The 24,746-nt window shown below is 33.5% G+C and overlaps 1 protein-coding gene across 3 annotated transcripts in view; it reads left to right on the top strand.

Moving 5' to 3' along the window:
• Grid2 (glutamate ionotropic receptor delta type subunit 2) overlaps positions 1-24,746 on the top strand; it is a 1,419,378-nt gene that overhangs the window by 848,747 nt on the left and 545,885 nt on the right. For all 3 annotated transcript variants that reach the window (XM_076864706.2, XM_076864707.2, XM_076864705.2), the window contains 3 exons: positions 1,222-1,395; positions 8,300-8,461; positions 20,978-21,097. In XM_076864706.2, the coding sequence (XP_076720821.1) occupies positions 1,222-1,395; positions 8,300-8,461; positions 20,978-21,097 (456 nt within the window). The remainder of the gene's footprint in view (positions 1-1,221; positions 1,396-8,299; positions 8,462-20,977; positions 21,098-24,746) is intronic.

Below are 24,746 nucleotides of genomic sequence, written 5' to 3'. Positions count from 1 at the left end.
GCTAACACATGCTACAAAGAACAGTAATATATAATTAGTCTATAAGAAGAGTAATATGTAATTAGTCTAGTGGGATAAGAAAATTTGTCTTTTCAATTTTCAGTAATAATTCCTTGATTCAAAACGATAAAATGCTCACTACAACTCAAAGTATATCCTGCCCTGCATCGAATATTTTATTTTTATTGCCATAAGAATCTATTCACACCAATAATTTGCTAATTGCAAAGGCCTCATTGGTTTAAAAGGTTCCAAATGGACACTATTCAGCACAAACTGCTTTAGTCAAAAGACTGTTTTAAAACCAAAATTTATTTTGATTACTTCTGTTCTGATTAATTCCAATTAGGAAAAATGAATGTTATAAAAATATTACTTCAGTTTTATTGTTTTTACATATACTATGTAGTCAAATCTTAGAATTTAATTGTGGAGTAGGGAGGTGGTGGAGAGAAGGAAGTAGAAACTGCTATTCTTTGAATTTGGCACACACTCTTATACAAAATAAAATTCATGTAGATAAAGAATATTGAGTTTCTCCTTCACTCAGCCTGGTTCAGTCAGTATTAACCAGCAGAAATTTTTACCTTTATGTCAAGACCACGACTATAACATTATTCAATAGTTAGTAAGCACTTTGTTTATCCATTACAAAGAAAAACATGTTAGTTAACAATAGGTCTAAGAAATATTAATAAAATTCTTAAAAAATAATATCTCTTCTTGCTCTCTCTACTTATATCACTTTTTTAAAGCCTTGTTTTTTTCATTGCTATGAACAATATGTATTTCTCTTACATTGCAACAATCTTCCTAGGTTCTCCAAGTATAATGAAGTCCATTAATAAATGACAAACTATAGTATCAACTTATTTTGTCACCTTTTTCAATGTTTTAACCACACCTATATTTTTCTACTGTATTTTCAATGTAATAAATTATAAACTTGCTCTTAATAAAGTACATTTAAGTTAATTGTTCCAGTCAGAATTACCTAGGCACTAATGTACATAATTTAAATTAGAAAACACCTACAAATTAGTTGATTATTTTAATGAACATGTGCTGTTTTCATTTAGATATGTGCTAAGCATCAAGCAAATGTATTATAGTAACAGAATCCCTTAGCAGTCCTAGATAACAACTCATTAATGGTTTTGTGTTTCTCTGTTGCTGTATTTATGAATTTCTAACTCTTCCACTTCCTATGTTATCTTATAGGAAATAAACGATGTTGATGTACAGGAACTTGTAAGAAGGTCAATTGGAAGGCTAACGATTATTCGGCAGACATTTCCAGTCCCCCAGAATATAAGTCAGCGATGTTTCCGTGGCAACCATCGAATATCTTCAACATTGTGTGATCCAAAGGATCCATTTGCTCAGAATATGGAGGTATACTCTAAATGCCTGGGCATTTCTACCAGCGTGCTTTGTTGTAAAGAGTGCTTTTAGAGTTGCATTGGATTCAGAATTATATTCTGTATCATTTCTGCATGATTCTCTTCTTCTATCATTTTAATAACTCTGATAGGGAGAGAGTGCTAAAATCTATATCTTTGATTTTTTTGTTTCTATCATAGAAAAAATATCTTGATTAATAAAAATATGGTAAATAAAGATTCTTTCCTTCTAAACAGGTAGATCCACAACATTTCCTACTATCTCATTCCAAATTATTAAGCTAATTCATTTGCTTGATTTTTTTTTGATACAACAAGGACAGAATGTTTATTTTTTGTTTTCAAAGATTAGTCTCCAGTTTGCATAACTTTGATGAAATAATATTTAAATTCCAAAAAGTGCTATAGCATTATATTACTCATATCGAACCCATGCTATAGCTGAAACCTTCACTGTCAAGAATACAACAAAGAATTTGTAAGTAAATAAATAAAATCTCTCAATAGCAAAAAGAATCCAAGACCCTGCAGCTTTCTCAAGAGAATGTCCTTTAAATACTCACTTGGAGACTGTTTCTTTTTCTTAAGGAAAATCCTATCAGATTTTTTTTTTCTTCTTCTTGTACTGGAGATCTCAATCTGTCAGTTTGAAGGGGGTATTAGATAAAGCAGACACACCAACAGCAGGGAGCCAAAAGGAACACTCTCTAGCAAGGCAAAAGAGGAAAAAGGAAGAATCAATCACACACACTAACTTACACATCCTATCAGTATAGGAGTTTTGCTGTAAAAGGAAATCTGTATCATAAAGCAGTTTCTAAGGGCATTGTTGTAGTACAACACTAGCCTGTTAGTGAATATTTAAACAACAATTGTAAAGCATCAGCAAGGATTAAAGTTGTGATCAATTTTAGAAATCAGGGAAACATGATATATCTTAGAAAGTTAATCCTTTAGAATGTTTACTATGAAAATAGTTTTAGTTTTGATGTTCAGTTTGAATACTTTAGAAATATAATTCTAATATGACTAGTTTGTATTCAATAATATTAGATATATAAAGTAATTTGGTAAAACTACTTCTTTGAAAGCTGATCCCCAGTCTCCTATTCTTAATCAATGTTGAGTTTTTTAGATGAATTACCATCTATCCAACACTTTCTTCATCCTTATTAATGTAATAAGCATCATGGCTCCAGGATCATTATCCATAGAATCTTCTGTTTCTTACTGGATCTGGAATCATAAATCTCAGTGTCCTTTTGTATCACTTCCTCCACCAAACCTAACCCATTACATTGCACCTTTGTGAATATTTGTGGATTTGAATGTACCTAAGGGGAAGGCAGTGGTCAAAGTAAGGCACTCTAAAGCTTTACTTAAAAGGGCTTGTTTAAATTTAGTGCCATTCTTAGTAATAGGCTTATAATAAACCATATTTTCATATTCACTGATCACGAATACAATCCATGTGAAAATTATAGAATTCTAAATGGAGAACAACAGGAAGAATTTAGATTTAGAAAATTATGAAATATCAAAGACTGTTCTTGTCAAAAGAGGTAGCAGGAAATGAAAGTTTAAGCTAGAAAATTTATAAACTGTGTCATTTAGGGAAAGAAGAAAGGATTTAAAAGCACATTCACACATGAGCATAATCTTTTCATTTCAATTAATCAGCAAGCATATTTTATTTATCTCTATATTCCCATGCTTATCTGATACAGGAACATGAAGGAATCGCCACCCTTAACCCTTGTGTTCATTGTACGTTACTCAAACTCAGAGATGGAACAAAACAGAGCACTATTTTTTCTTTTAGGATTTGTTATGTATTAACCTCCCTCTTATGTGTGATAGCATTTGACTAATATTTAATATATAAAAGGAAAAGGGACAAACTTTTGTATGTAAAGATTTATATAATTAAAAGTGTGAGTACAAAGCTCTTGACTTTAAATGTTCCCCTAAAAGCGGAACATTTGATGTACAGCCTCTCCTTGATGAAAATTTTTTTATCTCAATGAAGTTAGATCAAGAAACAAAATAAAATGTTGTTTTGTATGAAATGCACACAATATGACTGGCTAATAATTTGAGGGGGAAGTGGTTCTCTAGGAGAAGCAACCCCTCAACTTGGCATCTATAAAAACAATGCAGATAAACATGGCCACAGATAGTCTTTTTCCTCAGAATTAGGAAGTGGGCAATTTAAAAAATTTCAGAAAAAATAAACTATAAACATTGGCCAAAGTGAGCTCAAAAAGTAGAAACTCAACTGTAAAATCACATTAATCAATACAAGGAAAAGAAGGGAGGGTACACTGGATCTATATGGAGGTCTTTGGGCTGTTTCTAATTTTAATGTCTGTAGAAGGAAAATAAAATTTTGATCTGCAAACAAGTTTCATACATCTTTAAATTAATACCCAAACACTAAAATACAGAGTTAGTTGAAGTTTCAGAGTAAAGATTAAAGAAATCCTCTTAGCTGGAAAAAGATTTTACAACATATGAAACAAGAAGGAAGTGATCCCTTTACTGTTTGGTGGAATTCGTGTTAGTTTGGATGCTAAGAAAGAGAAAATGAACGCTCCAATCTTTTTCAATCTATCTTCTCCATCTAAGGAAAATTATCCTCAAACTGGATAAGTTAGAGTAAAAATCATTAAAAGATAAGTAAGCCATTAGTTTATAAAGAGCAGGAATTAAAGATTTTAGGAGTATTTCTAACTGACTTAAATGAGGACTAACACCTAAGTGCTTTGAGCAATCAATAATCCAGCAGATGTGTTCCCAATATTATGATTTAGAGGTGTGAGAGAAATTCTTGGGAAGAATACCAAAGTACAAGAGATTGGTTTATTGCCCAAATTTTCAAAAGTAGAAAGAAAAGACTCGGACAATCAAAATTTAGTATATTGCATGTTAATATTTACACAAACTATAGAATGTTTCATTAAATAAATGGTTTGGAGTATTTCAAATAAGACAATTGGACTTCCTTAAGAAAAATCACAGCCAAACTAAGCCCTCATTAATAGACTTTTACGATTGGGAGACCATAATAAAGCTATGTTATATATTGAGTTTTATATGGCATTTTTGACAAATTTTCTAATGAAATCCTGAGGGAAGACATTGAAAACGCTATAAATTGGTGACATTTAAATATTTTCACCAAATGAGTCCATATGAGATGAAAATACTAAACTCTGGTCTCAGAGAAGAAGGTTCAAAATATTTTAAAATATTATCATTACCTTTAAAAGTTAAAACATGTATATTTATAAAATTAAACCATTTCAAATAATTACCAATTAAGCCATGTAGTTATTTTTGTCCAAAGTTTCAAGTGACCTTGAAATTAATTTATATAGATGTACCAACAAACTATTCAAGAGATACTGCTATACCTAGAATATGCCTTAGATATATACTGTAGTTTTGAATGTTTGCTAAAATCCACCGGGTATTCTTTTACACTTAGCTTGAGAAAAGTGGAACCTGATGAATATTCAGTTGCCACTGATAAATATTTCACTCTTGAAGTGCAAGGAACTCTATGGTCATCCACAAGATTCTTCCCTTGGACCTAATATTTTCACAATGTTTATTACTACCTGAATGAAAATGAATAAAACATTTTTGAAATTTGTAAATGCCATAAATATAGGAGAGAAAGCCCGTGTTGTATTACATAATCAAGATCCAAATAATTATTAATCTTGACTGAGTAATAAGCCTAAAATTTGAAACTTCATAAAGTATAGGTTCATAATCAATTACATGAAGTCTGGAGGAAGAGGCCTGGTTTGACAGCTGTTCAAAGCCGTTAAGTTGAAGACAAATTCAGAATGAGCGCAGTGCAAAGTCAGATTTGCTCTAAACCATTTTAATATCATCTTGGACTCTGTCAGAAGCACTTTGCTAAGATCAAGACATACAGTGTCTTACACTACTGTCTCCTAGTCAGATCATATCTGCATTAATGTGTCAGTTCTGGTTACTAAACTTTAATAGAAACATTGAAGAAATAAGAGAAGGACAGAGGAAGAGTACCTGGATGATGAGCAGCCTAGGAACTATATCAGATGGTGAACAGAAGGAAACAGAGTGTTTCAGGGTAAGGCACAGATGGCATCAAATATTATCACATAGAAGAGATGGCAGCTACAGGTTCAGCGATGACAGAGAACAAGTGTAGTGACAGAAAGCCAGAGAGAAATGATGAGTTAGATGAGAGAATACTGGAGGATAAGGTGTCAGAGGTAGTGTAGATTCATGTCCAGCTCCCAGTCACATGTGTTGGTTGTGGACATAGAAAAAGGGAAGCTTCTCTGAGTAGAAACTGGAGTCTCCTTTAAATGCTGGGAGACACTTTGGGATCATGGTGAGGAAGGAGTCAAAGACCTCACAAATAAAATCACCAAGAGATCAGTAGAGGACAGCACCAAGGAGCATGAGAGAGAACATGAACTGCCAAGGAGAGTGAGTACTTGCTTAGAGAAAGAAGTAAAAGATTAGGAGGGGTTTTGGGAATCTCAGAGAAGGTCATTGCCACTTCTTGATCCTGCCACTGAGAATGTAAGAAATGAGAGGAGGCGGTCATCTGTAAAATGCCTATCATATGTTGGGTACAGAACACTCACTTTGACATTAGCATAGATATTCACACTCCATACCTTAAAGTATGCAAAACAGACTATGCCAGAGAAGGTCAAGTACTAGTAGAACACAGTTTGCCAGCAATGACTTGATTTATGTCAACCCACCTAACTTTAAACCTGACATTTTCCCACTTCTTCCAATTTTTTTGACTTTGTTTACTTGATGATTGTTTATTAAAAAAAAAAAAAACATGTTCTAGATGGTCGGCTAAGTCAAAAGGAGATTAAGTATAGGCAAACTAAAAAAGCACAAGGATGGAGAGTTTCCATCCAGGAGGATCTCCTATTCTTGTGTGAATGGCAGATTTTGAAAAATCTTACCATTGTGACGTGTTTCCATAGACCTATGTACTGTGTGTTCTGGGAGAGAAGACTGATCAGTGAAGCCTAGGATTGGGAAATTGTCAGGGTAGCCTTCTCTCAGCAGGTAACCTTTATGCTAAATATTGAAAGAAGTTAACTAGTTGGAGAAAGCTAAAGATACATTGAAGGATGCTATCAGATACCTCACGTACACACTTAAAGCAGTTAAAGGGTGATGCAGGATAAAGATAGACAAGAAGAAGCAAGTTAAGGCAGTGAAAATAGGAGAGTTTGGAAAAGACAGATAATTCCGTATCATTTGAAGAAGTTTATCAAAAGATTTTTCCTTGGATTATTTTGTGCAGTTCGCTCATCCTGTTATTTCTTCCACATTTTCCTATTGGGTCTCCACAGTCTAAGTCCAATTTGAATTTTGACTCATAGACTAATTTTAACTTCAAGTCTATATTTCATTCACTGCAGATTTTAGTCATTCTCCTCTGGTCTCTCTAATAATTAGCTGGTGGACCAGGAGTAAGAATAGCTAGCCCTGATATTTCCTTAAACAAAAATAAACTTGTATTTTATATAATACCTAGGAATGTTCAATGTCCTTTCAAAGACATACCATCCATTAGTATTATATATATATATATATATATATATATATCTCATGTTGCTTAACAAACACAGATGATTAAAGATTTACCTGGCATTTAAATGAAAATCCACAAGGCATTGTTGGGAAGCTCTTATTAACAGCTTTGAATAGCATAAAACTCTAATTATCCCAATAGCCAAATCTTACTACTGTTCTGTGATGTGCACAGACTGTTTCATAAATTTCCTTCTTCATTAATTACAACCAAATGACAACCCACATATTTTCCCTTTCACTTTTAGGGAAAACTGTGATAACAAGACACTTTTAAAACCTGAGAAAATTTGAATGCATTAAGATAAAATTAATTTCCATCACTATGTTGATTTCTCATTTTTTTTTCTATCAGGTTTTTCTTTTTGAGCAGTCATAATATAACATTTAACAGCTTTTACTGACCTAAGATCCCCTTTTCTATTCATGTTTTCTTAAAAAAATTCTAATTACTTTGAAAAACAAACACCTTTGGTAATTAGTTGGTAGTATAGATAGTAGTTCTTGCAAGACTTAAATTTTAATAGTGCAATAGATCTTAAAAAAAATGGCAATAATTCATTTTTTTAATCTGTGTAGAAAGAAGATAATATCATGGTTACCTTAGAAGAAGACAGCGTTGATAAAAACACATTCAGAAACTGTTCGTACTTTATGTTATTTGTCATGTCAATGAATTTCAATGTATGTGTATGCCTACCTTATGGTGTATCGATCCTTGATCATGGTAGTATTTGTGAATGGGTCTGGTTTTTTTCATTTCTTCATTATAGAAGCCCCATAGCCATAAACACACACAGATGGCTGCTTCTTTTTTTTTTTTTTGTACCTATAACACTCATATATAAGATTGAGTTAATATTTCATCTGAATAACTAAAATGCAGAAATTTCACGTATTCAAAAAATGGATTATTCAGTGTGTTCTTCCAATCTTAAGTCCTTAGATCCTTACCTCCTCAGAAAGAAATAAGGGCCAGTGATTTTCTATGGTCTGACACTAACAGCGTTGCCTCTGTCAAAACATCTCTTTTTTTATCTTCTCTTTCATACCTAAATAAGCTGAAAACCAATTGAGGCATACAGTCAGACAAGACTTCATTCTCAATAGCAAAATTGCCCAAGAAATGAAAAAAGAGACCTTCTCCATAATAAATAACCCAGTACACTATCCAGAGCAGAAGCAGCTAAGCAGACAAATTTCTCCTTATTCTGGATGGGATGGATGGTATCAATGATTCTAATGATCACTGTCTAATGTCTTTTCAGATTTCAAACCTTTACATATATGACACAGTGCTTCTGCTTGCTAATGCTTTTCATAAGAAGCTGGAGGACCGAAAGTGGCACAGCATGGCAAGTTTGTCATGTATCAGGAAGAATTCAAAGCCCTGGCAGGGTGGGCGTTCCATGCTAGAGACCATCAAGAAGGTAACTTCTGATAAGCATTTCACTCCTCTTAATTTCTATGTAAACAGCATACAATAGACCAGCATTTGATGAGATATCTTTTAGAAGGATTGTTTTCTCTTCAGGATCACTGCCATCTCAAAGCACAAAATAGCAAAATGAAATATTTAAAGGATAAAGTTTAGAGGGTCACAAACATATATTAAATAAGTGACCCCTTACTGATTTTAAGGAAAGTTTATGCAAGTAAAAATTGGTGATCAAGATTATTTTAAATTGTCCTGGTTATGTCTTTAAAGATGCTCAGATTATTTTGGTGTCTGTCATAAGGTACACAAAGTTCTCTTGGTTTGAGATCTTTGTTGTTGTTGTATACCAACTGAAAGTTTATAGTACACTTGGCTGTTTTTCATTTTGATGATACATGCTAAGGCATTGTGTGCGATGATCCTTAATTTATCTTATAATGAAGATGTAATTCATGAACAGTTCCTCTGTTGAAGTGCTCATGCACTCTTTCCGGCACCTGATTGTGGTCCTTTTCATCACTGTCTGTGTGTTGCCTCCCTGGACTGTGGCTGGCTTTGGCTTCACTACCTGTTCCATTCCCAGAAGGCAGTTTATGTTGTTCAGCTCTTCTCAGTGCCATAAGCACTCTGCAGTTTATTAGCCTCTTTGTCATGTCATCCTTGCTGACATTTTCTGTTCATCTTGCACAGCTTCATGGATTTAAAATGAAATGATTAATAAAACAAACAGTTTCTCCTGTACCCTGTACGCAAAGCAGACAGCCATTTGGAAATTTATGTTTTTTTTATTTCACCCTTCCTTTTTCTTTCCTCATACATTTGCCTTTTTTTCCTTAAACAAGCAAACAAAAAAAAAATAACCAATTGAAATGTGAATATATTTAGAAAAGTCAGGAAAAAAATATCTAAAAATTTAACACTGGGACTGAGACAGATGTACGAAAACAGGAAGTGAAGGAAAGAAATCTTTCAAATGGAGAACAGCTGGGATGCTTCTCTTGGTGGGATGCTTCTCTTTCCTTTTTGTAAAAGAATCACTTTGGTGAGGTTCTTATCAGCAAATGTATTTGAGAATTAAATGTATTGAACATGTTGGAAAAGAAACATTTTTCAACTGAGAAATGAGTAAGTCAAATAGAAATCAAGGTATTGCCAAAATCTCCTAACTCTTTGTATGTAGAGAGCTGGCAGGTATGAACCAAGGGAGGTTGTTGAACACGATTCCAATCCTGCCAGTTTATTAATTCACAGTTTGGCTAGGATGCAGGAACCTGAATACATTCATTCTTCAGAAGCTTTCACGAAAAGATAGAATAGTTGTTCAGGAAGTCGATTAGGAGATGCTTATTTAGTGAGAAGGTCTGTAGGAAGAAAAGAGAGACACCATAATATACAGGTGTTCCTCATACAGCAATACAGCATATAGATCATTAGGGTAAATATTTCAGTTTATTTATTTATTTTTGTCTCACATTTTCATTGACCTTAAAGAAATTGAGTTATTTTTCTCCCAGTCTCATTTTTTTTTTTTTTGCCTCACATAGGAGTTTTGGATCATCCTATTAAGATACTGAAACTGATGATACCCCACACACCAAGAAAATTTGATGTACACGAGAATCTGGAGAAAGTTGAGTAGGCCTCAGCTTCCAGCCTGGCTTGGGCAAAGCAGAGGGAGCAGGCTGGGCCTGTTCAGTGGCTAGCGACCAGGGCTGAGGGATAGTTCCTAACCATGTGGGCTGGACACCTGTAGGCTTTTGTTTCCCATAGATATCAAATAAGAAGGTACAGGATGGGCTTTCTTATCATCCTGCCCAGATGTGGGACCAAAACAGAAAGGGAGGGCAAGGTATATAAAGAAGTTTGCAGCCACACGTCACAAATGAGGTCAGGCTTCTTATTGCAGTGGCAGCAATCTAGTGATAAAATTCTTAATTACATTCAAGTAAACACAGCATGCCTATATTAAGGGCATGCTATGCACACTTCACACAGCTGTGTGCTGCTGCAGAGTACAAACAAGTGAAAGTACCATTTTCTGTCCCTGAATTAATTATATTCTCATTATGGGAATGAGAAAACAGAGTTAAAAATGATATAGTGGACGTTAGTATAAATGTCCAGTAATAGGGGAGGTGGCTATTTTGCAGATACTCTTGTGTTCAGCTTTATTATTTTTTTTTTTGTCTGAATGGGTGGAAGAAGATCTTCCTAATTTTTCTCTTTTTTTCTAAAATTAGAGCTTAATTCTCAACATTTAGTTTTTTCCCAGGTATTATGAGCACCACAATGCTATTGTTATTTATACAGATTTTGTAGTTTGGTTTTTGAAAGGATTTTAATTTTTTAAAATATTGAGTCTTCTCACCCATAGACATGGGATCAATATTATCATCTTTTTATAACCCTCCTTAGAGAGTTATAGTGTTCTCTGTGCATATTTCCAATGTATTTTTTTCCTAAAATTTTATAGGGTCTTGTGTGTGTGTGTGTGTGTGTGTGTGTGTTCACATGAATGGGAGCTGTTTCTATTATATTAGTTATTGCAAGTATATTCAGAGCAGTTATTGATGTTTAATATGTTTTGGACTGATCTGATGAACTTTTCAAGCTTAATTACTAGTTCTCAGATCATAGTTTATTCTCTTGTATTTTTCAAATAGACATTGATATCATCTTCAAATAAAATTAATGTTATCACTTCAATTTTAATACTTTGTCTTTTTAATACTTTAAAAACTTTCCTGGACAAACTTCCTTATATTCTTCTTCCAGTATTGTATAATTTTAATGATAAACACCATATTGGCTTAATAAAAATGTCATAAGTATTATGAGGTATATCAAGGGTATTGTTTAAAATTTAATGTCTAAAAATTGTTTTAGCAAAGTATTCTTCTGTTTTTTATTTATATTTTTATGCTTAAATTCTTATTTTTATTAGTGTCTCATAGAATTTTAGAGTTGAAAGTACAATAAAGTTAATCTTGCCTATTTTTCCTCATTTTAAGTTATAGAAAACTGAGCCACAGAAAAACTAAATGACTTAATAGTTATACAGCTAATTAGTTACAAATACTGTGTTTTTTTTATTCTAATTCTATGTTCTTTGAACATGTACCATTTACCCTTTTTATTGGTTATAGTGGTAGTATTTTTACAATTCTGTCACAATCACTTGACTAAAGAAAATGCGACTACCTTGAAATTACATAAGCCATATGTAAATTTCAATATAGCTCATTTTTCAATCTTTATTTTATTATCAAAAGCTTCACTTACTTGTAATATGTATTTAAGGAAGGATTTTTATGTTTTGTAATTTAGTTTATTGATGTTACATAACCTAGAGCAGGCTTTCAAACTTTTCTAAGTAAAATCAATAGAAGTTTAGGTGCTCTAAAAAAGTGACAAAGGATCTCCACAGATGGACTCCCACCACAATCAGTTCTAAGAACCAAAATGTGAAATCACTTCACTAGAATGTTTAGAAATTAATTTAACCAGTGGAGAACAACCTTCTTTCTTACAGAATGTGGATTTGGATCATACCCGTGCAATGTGGGTAACCAATCTTTATTTATTGAATTGTTCATGTTTAAACAGCAATCATTTTCATTGTTTCTTCATGTTATTCCTCTTAATATTGAAGCATTTTTCAAGACTACACTTTATTCATGTCTTAATAGATGTTCATCAGTTTGCATACATTGTGGAATGAATAGTGCAAAATCAAGAAAAGAAATGTAGAATCCAGTAGTGGATATTGATTAAGTACAAAAAGCTATTCTCTAAGGCCAAGGATAATAGAAAGACCCCAGTATGGTAAAAATTCTGAGAAATCTTAGAGAAGAGTGCAGTGTGTTGTACACTCACATACCTGCTTCACCCGGAGCACTGATTCTCCCCAAGGACACCAAGCCAAGATTCTGCTTAGCAACTGTCCTAGACAGGAAGGAGCTGCTTCACCCTTTTCCTGGGACCTGCATGTACCTAACGAATGGTCATTGCAGACTAGAAAGGTATGAGTCCTTTCCCTCACACAGGGATAACCACAGACTGGCCTGCAGGGTCACCTGAGAGGCTGCTGTGTTTGCATAATAGTTCCACCTCTCTCTCTGCCCAATCCACCTTCCCTTATTCTCTCCCAGGTGCATTCTCAGAAACTCTTCAAGTAAACTTCCCACATATAAACAAGTTCCTATTTCAGAGCTGTTTCCCGGGGAACATAAAATAAAAAATAGAAAAATTTTCATAGAATTCATAGCATCGTAATGGAAACTTCAAAATTAGCAGGGTTGGTTTATGTAAAGCTTTGAGAGGAGTGTGTGGCTGGGACCACTCTAACTGACACATCTTCTTAAATCATGTATATAGTGACAAAAGTTGATTAGTTTTCCAGAGTTCACAGAACACATGAGAGAAAATTATCTGAACTGAAAAGAGACTGAGAACAAATGATTTTATTTTGTGGTTTAAATAAAAGACACAAAAATTTTGAATGAAATCAGCCCCAGGTATTAGAAATAATACACTTACATCTTTGACTTTAAAACAACAACAAAAAAAGTGATTACATTTTGTACACTAACCATTTCCTATTCATTTTATCTGAGTTAGCCAATTAAAACTCAATAGATCTTCAAATCAAACATATTCACATTGGCTTAATTGATCAACTTCTGTTAATTGCTTGAGTTAATTACTTTCAAAACTGAATGTGGGAAAATAGAAAATATCAATGGAATCTTATACATTATCTCATATTGGTACATGTTGATACTAACTGATCTAAAAGAGATATCTTGGTGCATGTTGATATTTGAAAGAGTATTCTTTGAAATGGCAAAAATATTGAAATCACTTCAGTTCTTAAATGGTAATTTATTCATTCAACAAATATTTATTGAATACTACCATATGCTGTACTGTGAGATCATAGAATAAGGAAGAAAAATAGAAATATCAAAAATACAAGTGTGATCAGTTCTATAAAAGGGAAAACACCAACTGTTCTGGAAATATGTGACAGGAGATTCTACTTGGGTTGAAGACTGACAGGTGGAAACATTCAGGTTGGGTAGAAACCATATAAAGGTTTCTATATGGACTCCTCACTGAAGTAATTTTCTTTGTCTCTGTTTCCTTAAGATGTAGATAGCATAATTAATAGTGTCCTATTTACTTCTCAGTTTGCTGCAATTCAGCCAGGAAAGGAAGAGAAGCATGTTCCAAGGATAGGGAAGGAAGAATGTTTCATGCAAGGGGTGCAGAAAGTTCAGAGACTTGGAAGAAGGAGACTTGGGCTTACCTAAGTCTGTGAAATAAGCCCAAGGCTGCATGCATAGAGTAGGGCTGTGATTCCTCATGCTTATGAGAGGTGTATGGGAAGGATCATGCAGGGTCCTGTAACTGTATATATTATGTGCCTAAACTCTGTTCACAAAGTAAGGTGGCCATGAAGTATCTTAAACAGTGTGATCACAAAATCAGATTACCCTGTGGTGATTCCATTCTGCAGCTATCATTGGATGAGGACAGGGTAGAAGAGAGGACACCAACCAAGAGGAGTGGGCTCCTACTCAGAGGGCGTCTAGTCCAGGGTGTGGGACATGGGATGGACAGACGTACCCAACTCCAAGATAGATTTAAAGGGTTGAAAGGAGATTTGGTGATTAATTAACTATTTGAGAAAGAAGATTAAAATAATTAATCCTAGGTTTATTTCTTGGACAAAAATAATTCTAAGACATTATTGTGTGTTGTAGGCTTTTAAAAAATTTGTATATTTAAGTGCAAACATATTACTTTCCTTTTGGTGTAACACACTATATCTTTTAGGATTTGTAAACTTGAAGGAAAGAGAAAATATAGAAAAACATAATCTGATTTACCACAAATAGTTTATTTTACAAAAAAAAAAAAAATGCATGCAAACTTTTTACGACAGGAGCCTTGGGAAAAAAGTCATTTTGCCCTTGGAATAGGCTCCTGTGAACTTATCAGTGTACACTCCAACTTCAGATTATTTGAATTAGAAAGTGGGTAAAGTGCTATAGATTTCAAATGAGTTTCATTCAGTATTAATTTTTTGAGAAATCACTGTGATATACATAGGTTTTATTGGACACACAGTTTATATGGTCCAGAGGAAAAATTATGAGGAACAAGTTAAAGGTTTCTGTATGGGCTCCTCACTGAAGTAGTTTTCTGTGCCTCAGTTTCCTTAAAATATAGATAGCATAATTAAAATGCTAAGAGTGTCCTAGTTACTTCTCAGTTTGTTGCAATTCTATTTTGAATGAATATTTGAGAGCAAGTGTGTGTGTGTGTGTGTCCAAATCAATTTTTTTCTAAACATTTCATACAAATTAAGCTTTTGGTTTTATTTTTGTTTTCATCCAGGATCTTGATATTTATCTACCTACTATTATATTTCTTTGCTGGGTAGAAACTGTGGTGTTTTTCTCCTGTCAGGGGTTTTTCCCTCTGAAGCTGACACTGATGAAACATGGGGACATGAGGGCATGCTGCTGAGTCTGGCATCTCCTGTGTGTGCACTGCCTTACAGGCCTCATGGTTTTTTAAAGGCTATCCTTGGTTCCTAGGCATGTCTGTGGGTGACAGGGAGCCTAGGAATATGTATTAGGAAATTAGGCAAATATCATAAATATTTTATGTTTTTAAGTTACTTTTCAATTTCAAGTATAGGGAAAACTCCTTTAGTTTTATAAACACAGTAAAATAAGTTCTTAAAAATATTTTTTTTTCTCATTTTTTTTCCAATTTATCTTATCAATAAGGGAACAACAAAGATTTGCCTTCCAGAAATTTATTATCCTTCCTTTGTAATAAATTATTCCCAACCTTTGGTTCTCCCTTTATTTTTTCTTCTCTTTGCTCTCTATATGATATCCACTGGTATTTCTATATCAAACGGGTAGGATAAAATCCAAGTGAATTTATTTTGTATTTTTAAACAGGTTTACTCTGCCAGCAATTTTACTGTCAATTTAAAGGACATCTAGAAATTATTTGTATGTGCTATTCATTCTATCAATGTCTCATTAGCTTATTTTGTTTAAAATCTGCTGCATCATCAAGAGATTAAAAAAAAATACAACCATGCATGAACAAAGATAATGACCACTCATTACCACCTGGACAGCAGACATTTTTACCAAGACTGTTTTCAAGGTTAATCTGAGGGTAAATGAAAAAGTTCAGAACCAATGGAATTTTCTAAGGCAATCAAAAACAGGTTAAGTCTGGGTGAGATAACAAGGGGCTTCACTTACAGGGTTTATGTACTTAAAATGCCGACCTCTCAAGTATCCCTGACATCCTCATGAGGGAAAGTTTCTCTGATGATACATGCCAATAGCTCATTAAGAACATAGCATAAACAGGATAAATTACAAAGTTGAAAGGCGAACAAGGTAACTGAAGGCTGCAGCAAGTTAAATGCAAGTCCCCTGATTTATCAGGGACTTTTGTACCTCATTCAAAGCAAGTACACTAAGTTCATGTTCATGGTGAAAACTAGCTGGCATGAAGAAGACCTGGCCATGTGAGCACTGATTGGGAATAATAAGATTGCAACAGGAAGTCTAGGCTCAACTCTTTAAAAATTTTAAGGGATAATATTTTTACTACATAACAATCTTTTTGATATACAATCCTTTCTTTTTCCTAGAAATATAGTACTAAGAAAGTAATCAGGTACCCCAATGAGGTACATGTGTTTTTGAGGACAACAAAAGCTCTTATCAAAAGCTTTCTGAATATCATTAGCTTGAACTTATGTGTGGTAATATAAGTTACATTTGTCAAACTCCTGCTGCATTTGCCACTAAGAGATATTACGGATAGTAAATCCATGGTACTTGGTCTTCAATCTTACGTGATAATCAGATGTTTTGAGAGATTAAGACTGAGCGAACACAAAGTATCAAATTTACTTATAAGAAGTGAATATAAATTCCTTAATAGGACGCCCATAGCCCAAGAGTTAATAACAAGAATCAACAAATGGAACTTACTTAAACTAAAAAGTTTTTTCTCAGCAAGAGAAACAATAAGAGAAGTAAATAGGGAGCCTACATCCTGGGAACAAATCTTTACTCCTCACACTTCAGATAGAGCCCTAATTTCCAGAATATACAAAGAACTCAAAAAATTAAACAATAAGATAACAAATAACCCAATCAACAAATGGGCCAAGGACCTGAACAGACACTTCTCAGAAGAGGACATACAATCAATCAATAAGTACATGAAAAAATGCTCACCATCTCTAGCAGTCAGAGAAATGCAAATCAAAACCACCCTAAGATACCATCTCACTCCAGTAAGATTGGCAGCCATTAGGAAGTCAAACAACAATAAGTGCTGGCGAGGATGTGGGGAAAAGGGTACTCTTGTACATTGCTGGTGGGACTGCAAATTGGTGCGGCCAATATGGAAAGCAGTATGGAGATTCCTAGGAAAGCTGGGAATGGAACCACCATTTGACCCAGCTATCGCCCTGCTCGGACTATTCCCTGAGGACCTTAAAAGAGTATACTATAGGGATACTGCCACATCAATGATCATAGCAGCACAATTCACAATAGCTAGACAGTGGAACCAACCTAGATGTCCTTCAATAGATGAATGGATAAAAAAAATGTGGCATCTATACACAATGGAGTATTATGCAGCACTAAAAAATGACAAAATCATGGAATTTGCAGGGAAATGGATGGCATTAGAGCAGATTATGCTAAGTGAAGCTAGCCAATCCTTAAAAAACAAATGCCAAATGTCTTCTTTGATTTAAGGAGAGCAACTAAGAACTGAACAGTGGGAAAGAGCATGAGGAAAAGATTAACATTAAACTGAGATGAGTGATGGGAGGGAAAGGGAGAGAGAAGGGAAATTGCATGGAAACGGAAGGAAACCCTCATTGTTATACGAAATCACATATATGAGGTTGTGAGGGGAAAGGGGGGGGGGAGGGAGAGAACGGAACAACAACAGATGAGGTAGAGAGGGAAGATGGGAGAGGAGGGGAGGGGGGATAGTAGGGGATAGGAAAGGCAGCAGAATACAACAGTCACTAATATGGCATTATGTAAACATTGTGAATGTGTAACTGATGTGATTCTGCAATTTGTATTTGGGTTAAAAATGGAAGTGCATAACTCACTTGAATCAAATGTATGAAAGATGAAAAAAATTAAAAAATAGTAAAAAAAGAAGTGAATATATTCCCTTTATCAAACATGCAGTCAGACAAGGAGCACAGGCAAAGGAGAGAGTATGGGACATTCTACATAACTTCCCAGGTCCTTTCTTCCCACATTGGACATTACATTCTATCTCCAATGAAGGTTTTATCAGATTTATTTTCATAATAGGAACCATTTGCATTAAGAAATACCTCAGTTTTTATTCTAGAAAGTGTAAACTATCAGGACATTTTCCAGGGTCCATTAATCCATAATTCCTAAGCTTATTGACTATAATAATTTCTACAATAACCCCTTAGCCTAGGATATCTTGCTAAAGGTGTTTTTTTTTTGTTTGTTTGTTTTTTTTATGTTTAAGGACTCTTCTTCCTAGTAAATATTGCCAGACTGTGTTTCTGGAATTACAGTTGAAAGGGATATTAAACTTGCTTTCCATCCTAATATCTGCCATAAAAGGAGTGAGTGGATCTTATGCTAGCTATTTTAATTCTTCCAAAAATACTAATCAATGAGATATAATTAAGTTGAAATTTATGAAAACATCTCTAAGGGCATCTAAATATTTATGCATATAATATATTTTTACAAACCCAATAAAACTGCCTGAGATCTTGACACATCATACATTTGAATCAGTTGGGGTATAATTTCTCATTTTTCTGAGTGTACAGATTGCAGAATCACATTGGTCATGTAGTCACGTATATACATACAGCAATAATAATGTCTATTTTATTCTGCTGTCCTTCCTTTCCCTGTCATGTGTAACTAATTAAAACGAATAAAACAAATAAAAAATTTAAAAAAATTTTTAAAAAGCCTGAGTAAAAATAAAACTATGCCTACAGTCTATAGAATTAGCCTCCAACATTAAAGAATAAGGTAGTAGTAGAGGTGATGATGATAAAGATTATAATAGTATTGAGCTCTCACTATATGTCAAGCACTATATACTTGTTTTATACTATAAATACTATTATACGTATAAAAATATAATAGGGATTGGGGCTGGGACTCAGTGGTAGAGCACTCAACCCTGGGTTTGATCCTCAGCACCACATAAACATAAATAAGTGAAATAAAGTATTGTGTCCAACTAAAACTAAAAAATAAATATTTTTAAAAAACTATTATAAAGATCATCATAATAATCTTCTGAGATAGGTTCTATTATTTTTTCCCATATAACAGATACAGAAATAGAGGAATAGAGAAGTTTTACTTGGCCAGATTTATGCAGCTAGTACATTCTTATACTGTTGGTAAAATCCAGGAAGTATGACCTGTGCCCTTGACTGCCAAATTGTGTGTGAAAAGAGCATATATCAAAATCAACAGATTCTTCCTGAATAAAACTGTATAGTTAAGGTGATTTTTTTTTTTTTTGAGAGAGAGAGAGAGAGAGAGAATTTTTTAATATTTATTTTTCAGTTTTCGGTGGACACAACATCTTTATTTTATTTTTATGTGGTGTTGAGGATCGAATCCAGCCTGATTTATTTTTTTTAATTATTATTGTTGCAAAAATGAAATAGACTAAATATTGAAATCCATATTAAAGTAGAAAACCATCAATAATGGTCTCTTGGGCCTCTTTTATGAATAGCATCTAGTGAGAGCCTGAAAGTCAAAGATGTAGTAGAATATATAACAGACAACATAATGTCAGCCAAAAAAGACAAGAAATGGAGTTACAGGTTATGACCAGTGAGATATAGTCTAGTAGCAACATCACAGAGGTGATAATTGAAGCAGTTTATATACGGAGGTAATTTGTTGCCCAAATAAAAGCCATTATTAGGCCAAAATTCTAATTCAGACATACTTTGATATTGACATGATTCAGAATGTGACATTGATTTATAAAATCCTAAATAATATGAAGTCAGATAAACAAAAGTCAGAAAAGAATGGTAAACAAGAGCGAAAGAAGTATGACCTACATTGCCATCTGTTGGGGAAAGGAACATCTGTCACGTTGAATGAAAGATGAAGCCGGGAAGTTCCCAAGGAATCTCAACAGCTAACACTGCTGGTTAAGAGTAAAAGCACTTTTCAAGCCTAATTTAGTTTCCATATACATCTATTTGTGTATATATTTTATATATTATGTATATACACATAATTTGTCTTTTTTTACCATTTGAAATTTCTTAACTGATACATAAGAACATAAAATTGTATATATTAATGGGTACCATGTAATTTTTTATATATGTGTATATATATGTACATACATATATGTATATCCACACATATATAACACACTTTGTGTAATATTTAAATCAGATCAAACATATCTGTCTCTTAAACATTTATCTTCATGGTAAAAAAATGTTCAAAATTCTTCTAGATTTTGAAATAGTATATTTTGGTTGTAATTGCATAAGTATATCTACAAAAGGAGGAAAATAAGCCTCCAATAATTTAAAAAAAACATGAATTTTGAGATTCCCAGGGATAAAATTTGGATGACATTTAAATGGAATTGTGCTGGAGTAAAGCATATTGCATTGTCAAAATTTATCTCCAGAGTAGCTTTTTGTGTTCACCAGAACATCATGCATTCTAACAAATGTAGTCACCCATGATTCAAGGTAAGGTGGCAAAATTTGAACCTGGAATTGAGTCTCAGCTCTAACATGATGTCATTTTTTTTTCAATTTGTTCTAATTAGTTACACATGAAAGCAGAATGCATTTTGATTCCTTGTACACAAATGGAGCCCAGGTTTTCATTTCTCTGGTTGTATACTATGTAGAGTCCCACCATATGTGCATCATACATGTACCTAGGGTAATGATGTTCATCTCATTCCACCATCTTTCCTGCCCCTATGCTTTCTCCCCCTCTCCCTCCCATTTGCTCAATCAAAGTTCCTCTATTCTCCTCATAGTACCCCCTCCCCAATTATGGATCACCATCCACTTATCAGAGAGAACATCCAGCCTTTGGTTTGGGGGGCTTGGCTTACTTGCCTTAGCATGCTATTCTCCAACCCCATCCATTTACCTGCAAATGCCATAATTTTATCCTCTTTTAATAACATGATGCCATTTTGTATAGTCATTTGACTCTTGGAAACTAAATTTCCTATAAGTGAATTTCAAGATTACTTTCAATTGTACTCTTGTTTATGTTGTATACACATTAGAAGGTCTTTTAATAACTTGTGCTTGAAATATTTACTTTCTAGATGGAAGTTTAGTTTGTAGAACTTCCTTTTATATTTTAGTATTACTAAATTTTATACCACTATCTGTTCTCTCCTTTAGGGTGGAGTGAGTGGTTTGACTGGAGAGCTAGAATTTGGAGAAAATGGAGGTAATCCCAATGTCCACTTTGAAATTCTTGGAACCAACTATGGAGAAGAGCTTGGCAGAGGTGTTCGCAAAGTAAGCCCAGACACATTTTAAAATATGCTTTTTCCTATGACTTTCATGATTTGCTTGATTGTTCTCCATACAATTTGATCACAGCACATGTTAAAGTTCACATTGTAGTTTGAAAGAGAAAGTGGGGGGAGGTTGAGAGAGAAAGTATGTGAGAATTAGGGATTGAAATGATTTTAAATATTAAGTATTTAAGTACTTAAATACAGAAGTATTAAGCAGTAAATTTTATTTATGCCTCAGAATTACTTAAAGGAAAAAATAATCTGATGCTTGCCTAGGGAAATGGTATTATTGCTCATTCATTATAATGATAATTTTTATGAAGTGTGAGTTTCATATTTATATAATGCCTATCTGCTTGATTATTAGTTTGTAACATGCACAAAATCAGAATAATAGCTTGGATATATTTTCTATGGTAGGACAGAAAGACTACAATAAAATGTGACATTGTAGTGTTGCACCGTCTATGTGTGCAGTATAATAAGTATAAAAAGTCGTTGGAAATGAACTCTTGTTATATACTACAGATCATATAAGAAGCAGCTAAGTGCCAATAAAGGATGTTTCATGAAATACTTGGACAATAACTTTCTCAAGAAGAAATGTAAAAGCCCTAGGAGAAATGGCTTTTCTGTAGTTTAGATTTGCCATTTTTATCTATTTTTGGTAGAGATAAACCTGAGGTGATTAAATTTGCATACAGAGCTGATAACTATAAATTTCTAACTATATGGAGTTGACTGCATTGAGTGTAAGTGTCTGTTCAGTAGGTGTTTCCTTCCAGGGCTGATGTAAGATTCAGAAAACCTGGACAACATGAAGTTAGGACTTGTTCTTCTGGTCAATAAACATTTATCAGAAAATTTATGCTAAGTTGAAACTATCATTATACATTTTTAAATTTTTGTTTTATAGTGAAGAATAGTAAACATATAAAAAGCTTTATGAAATACACCAGTGTGATCTCCACACAGATTAGATTACAGAACATTTCCATCACTGAAAAGGTCCCATCACTCCTGTTTCCATCCCTAGTAATAATAACAGTTTGCTTGGCCTGGAATATCACATAAACAGATATGTAGTAGTCATTTGTAACTTTTTTTTTCCTCAATGAATTTTTAAAATTTTTTTTAGTTGTTGATATACCTTTATTTTTTAATATATATGTGATGCTGAGGATCAAACCCAGTGCTCCACACATGCTAGGCAAGCACTCTGCCACTGAGGTACAACCCCAGCCCTCAATGTATTTTTTTTTTTTTTAAATGATACAATCTTCTTGTTGGCAGCAGAGTTTTGTCTGTTTAATTTGTATTCCTCAGTGGTACTATATCATGTAAATATAAAATGGAATCTTTTAAAATTTTATTTTCTGTTTATTGTTGACATGAAAATAATAATAATGTTATTTATTGACTTTATATTTGATTACCTTGCTCAGCTTTTTAATTCTAGTTACTTCTTTATCCACTGAAAATTTTCTTATCATCTAAAATTAATGAGAGTTTTTATCTCTTCTTTTGTAATTTTACACTTTTTGTTTTTCCTGTCTTAATATACTGACTAGAACCTCTGAGAAAATGCTAAATGGAGATAGCAGTATCTTTGGATTGTTATCAGTCTGAGAGAAAAAATATGTTAACATTATACTAGAACATAAGTATTTTTTCTTTTTAATAACTTCAACCCGATTAAGGAAATTTAATCCATTCCTGGTATACACATAATTTTACATGAAAATTGTGTTTACATGACATAAAATTATCATATTTATATTTACATAAAATTATATGATTTGCTCTCATACTGCTTAAGGTTGTTTCATTTATATTTTTGAATGGGGTTTCCTGAAATTGTCCATGCTATTAGATTTGATGCTAAGATTATGCTCTACTTAACCTAAATGAGTTAGTAATATGAACCATCCAAGAACCAGATCCAGGATAGAATAAATGTTTTTGCAATTAGCTTTAATTAATGGGAGAAATCACAGTGGAGCGGTCATGTATTTAATGCCATGTATTTAAATAGCAACCACAGAAAAGTAAAAATGTGAAGAAGGTAACATATTTGGGTAGTAATTAAATGAATTTGTGATGGTGAAAGGGAGAAATTTTAAGATGTAAGATTTGAGTATATACGAATGCTCACAGACCAAGCTAGGAGAAAGGAATAGATGAAGATATAGGATCATTGATTGAAGTCCAGGAGAAAAAAAGAGAATTGGACCTTATCCAGAATTGGATGGACTGTTTGTACTTATGAATGGGGGTCCATATTTTCCAGAGTGATAAGAGAGCAGGTAAAGAAACAATGGTACATTTGAAAGCAAGTCTTCACTTTTGGAAGTTAAAGGAATGGCCTAAACTATATTATCTTTCCTGGAAAAGTAGAGAATGGGATTAATTTGTTAAGGAGGAAAGAAATTCAAAAACATTGGAGACCCAGCAACTTGGGGCCGGGGGCTGAGACAGGAGCATGGCAAGTTCAAGGCCAGCCTCAGCAACTTAGTGAGACCCTAAGCATCTTAGCAAGATTCTGTCTCAACATAAAAAATAAAAAGGGCTGGGGATGTGGCTAGGTTATTCAAATCCTATTAACAACATTAACAACATTAACCAAAACATGGAGACAATAAAGCTGGAGACTCAGTTTTGAAATGGTTGCTGTGGCACACAACAGAGAACTGATTAGGATACAAGGAAGAATCACCAGGCTGGGCTCTTGACCCCTATGAGGTTGAAAAACTCACTATAACATGAATCTCCATGATTATGTATGTTAGCTTGGCAACAATCAGCAGACTGAATGAGATTGGATTAATGTAAGCTGGAGGTTTCATCAGGTTGTTTTGGTTTTGTTTGTTTTGTTTTTGATAGCACAATGAGGCAGTGAAAGCAGATTTTGGCAAGATACAGTTGAAGTGGCAAAGCATGAAATCTAAATTGAACATGAATAGCAAGCAGTAAAGATAGGAGAATTCTCAAAATAGAGAGAAAGTGAGACTTAAGAGAATAGAGCCCTCAATGTGTCTAAAGAGCCTATATTTTAAAAGGGATTAAGTGAGAGCTTCAGAGCCAGGAAGTAGTCTTTGGGGAGAGAGACTTCTGAATTTGTAATTCTAAGAGGGGATGGTTTCCAGGTGTTCACCATGTCATGCTTGGCAGAAGAGCCCTTCATTTAGCCTTCTAAGAACATTTTGGTTCAATGTAATTGCTTCACCCTCCTTGCTCTGAATTCAAAATCTGTAATTTATTCTCTCTGCCAGTAAGGTGACAGTGATTTATATATACCATATCAAGTCTGCTTTATTGTTAAGAAATATTAAATAATTCCTGAAATTTTAGTTGTTTGAGTTTCTGTGCTCCAGCTCCTAAACTGGTTGGAACTGCTCCTATGAGCTGGCATTTTATAGACATTCTGTGAAAAGTACTATTTTTCACCAAATATTTACTCATGGTGTCTTTTACATTGTTGACACAATTTTTTTTTGTATTGTTTTAAAAATTTTCAAACATTCTTAATTTTTAAATATTTATTTCTATAATTTATATGTTTTGCTACTAATCTGTAATTTTAATTAACTGCTGAATTGATAAAAATCCAAATCCAATTCTCAAGTAATTGTAAGAACATTTTAAAA

This window comes from Callospermophilus lateralis, chromosome 8, assembly GCF_048772815.1.
Source record: "Callospermophilus lateralis isolate mCalLat2 chromosome 8, mCalLat2.hap1, whole genome shotgun sequence".
Classification (NCBI taxonomy): domain Eukaryota; kingdom Metazoa; phylum Chordata; class Mammalia; order Rodentia; family Sciuridae; genus Callospermophilus; species Callospermophilus lateralis.
This window is presented reverse-complemented; position numbering and strand designations above follow the sequence as displayed.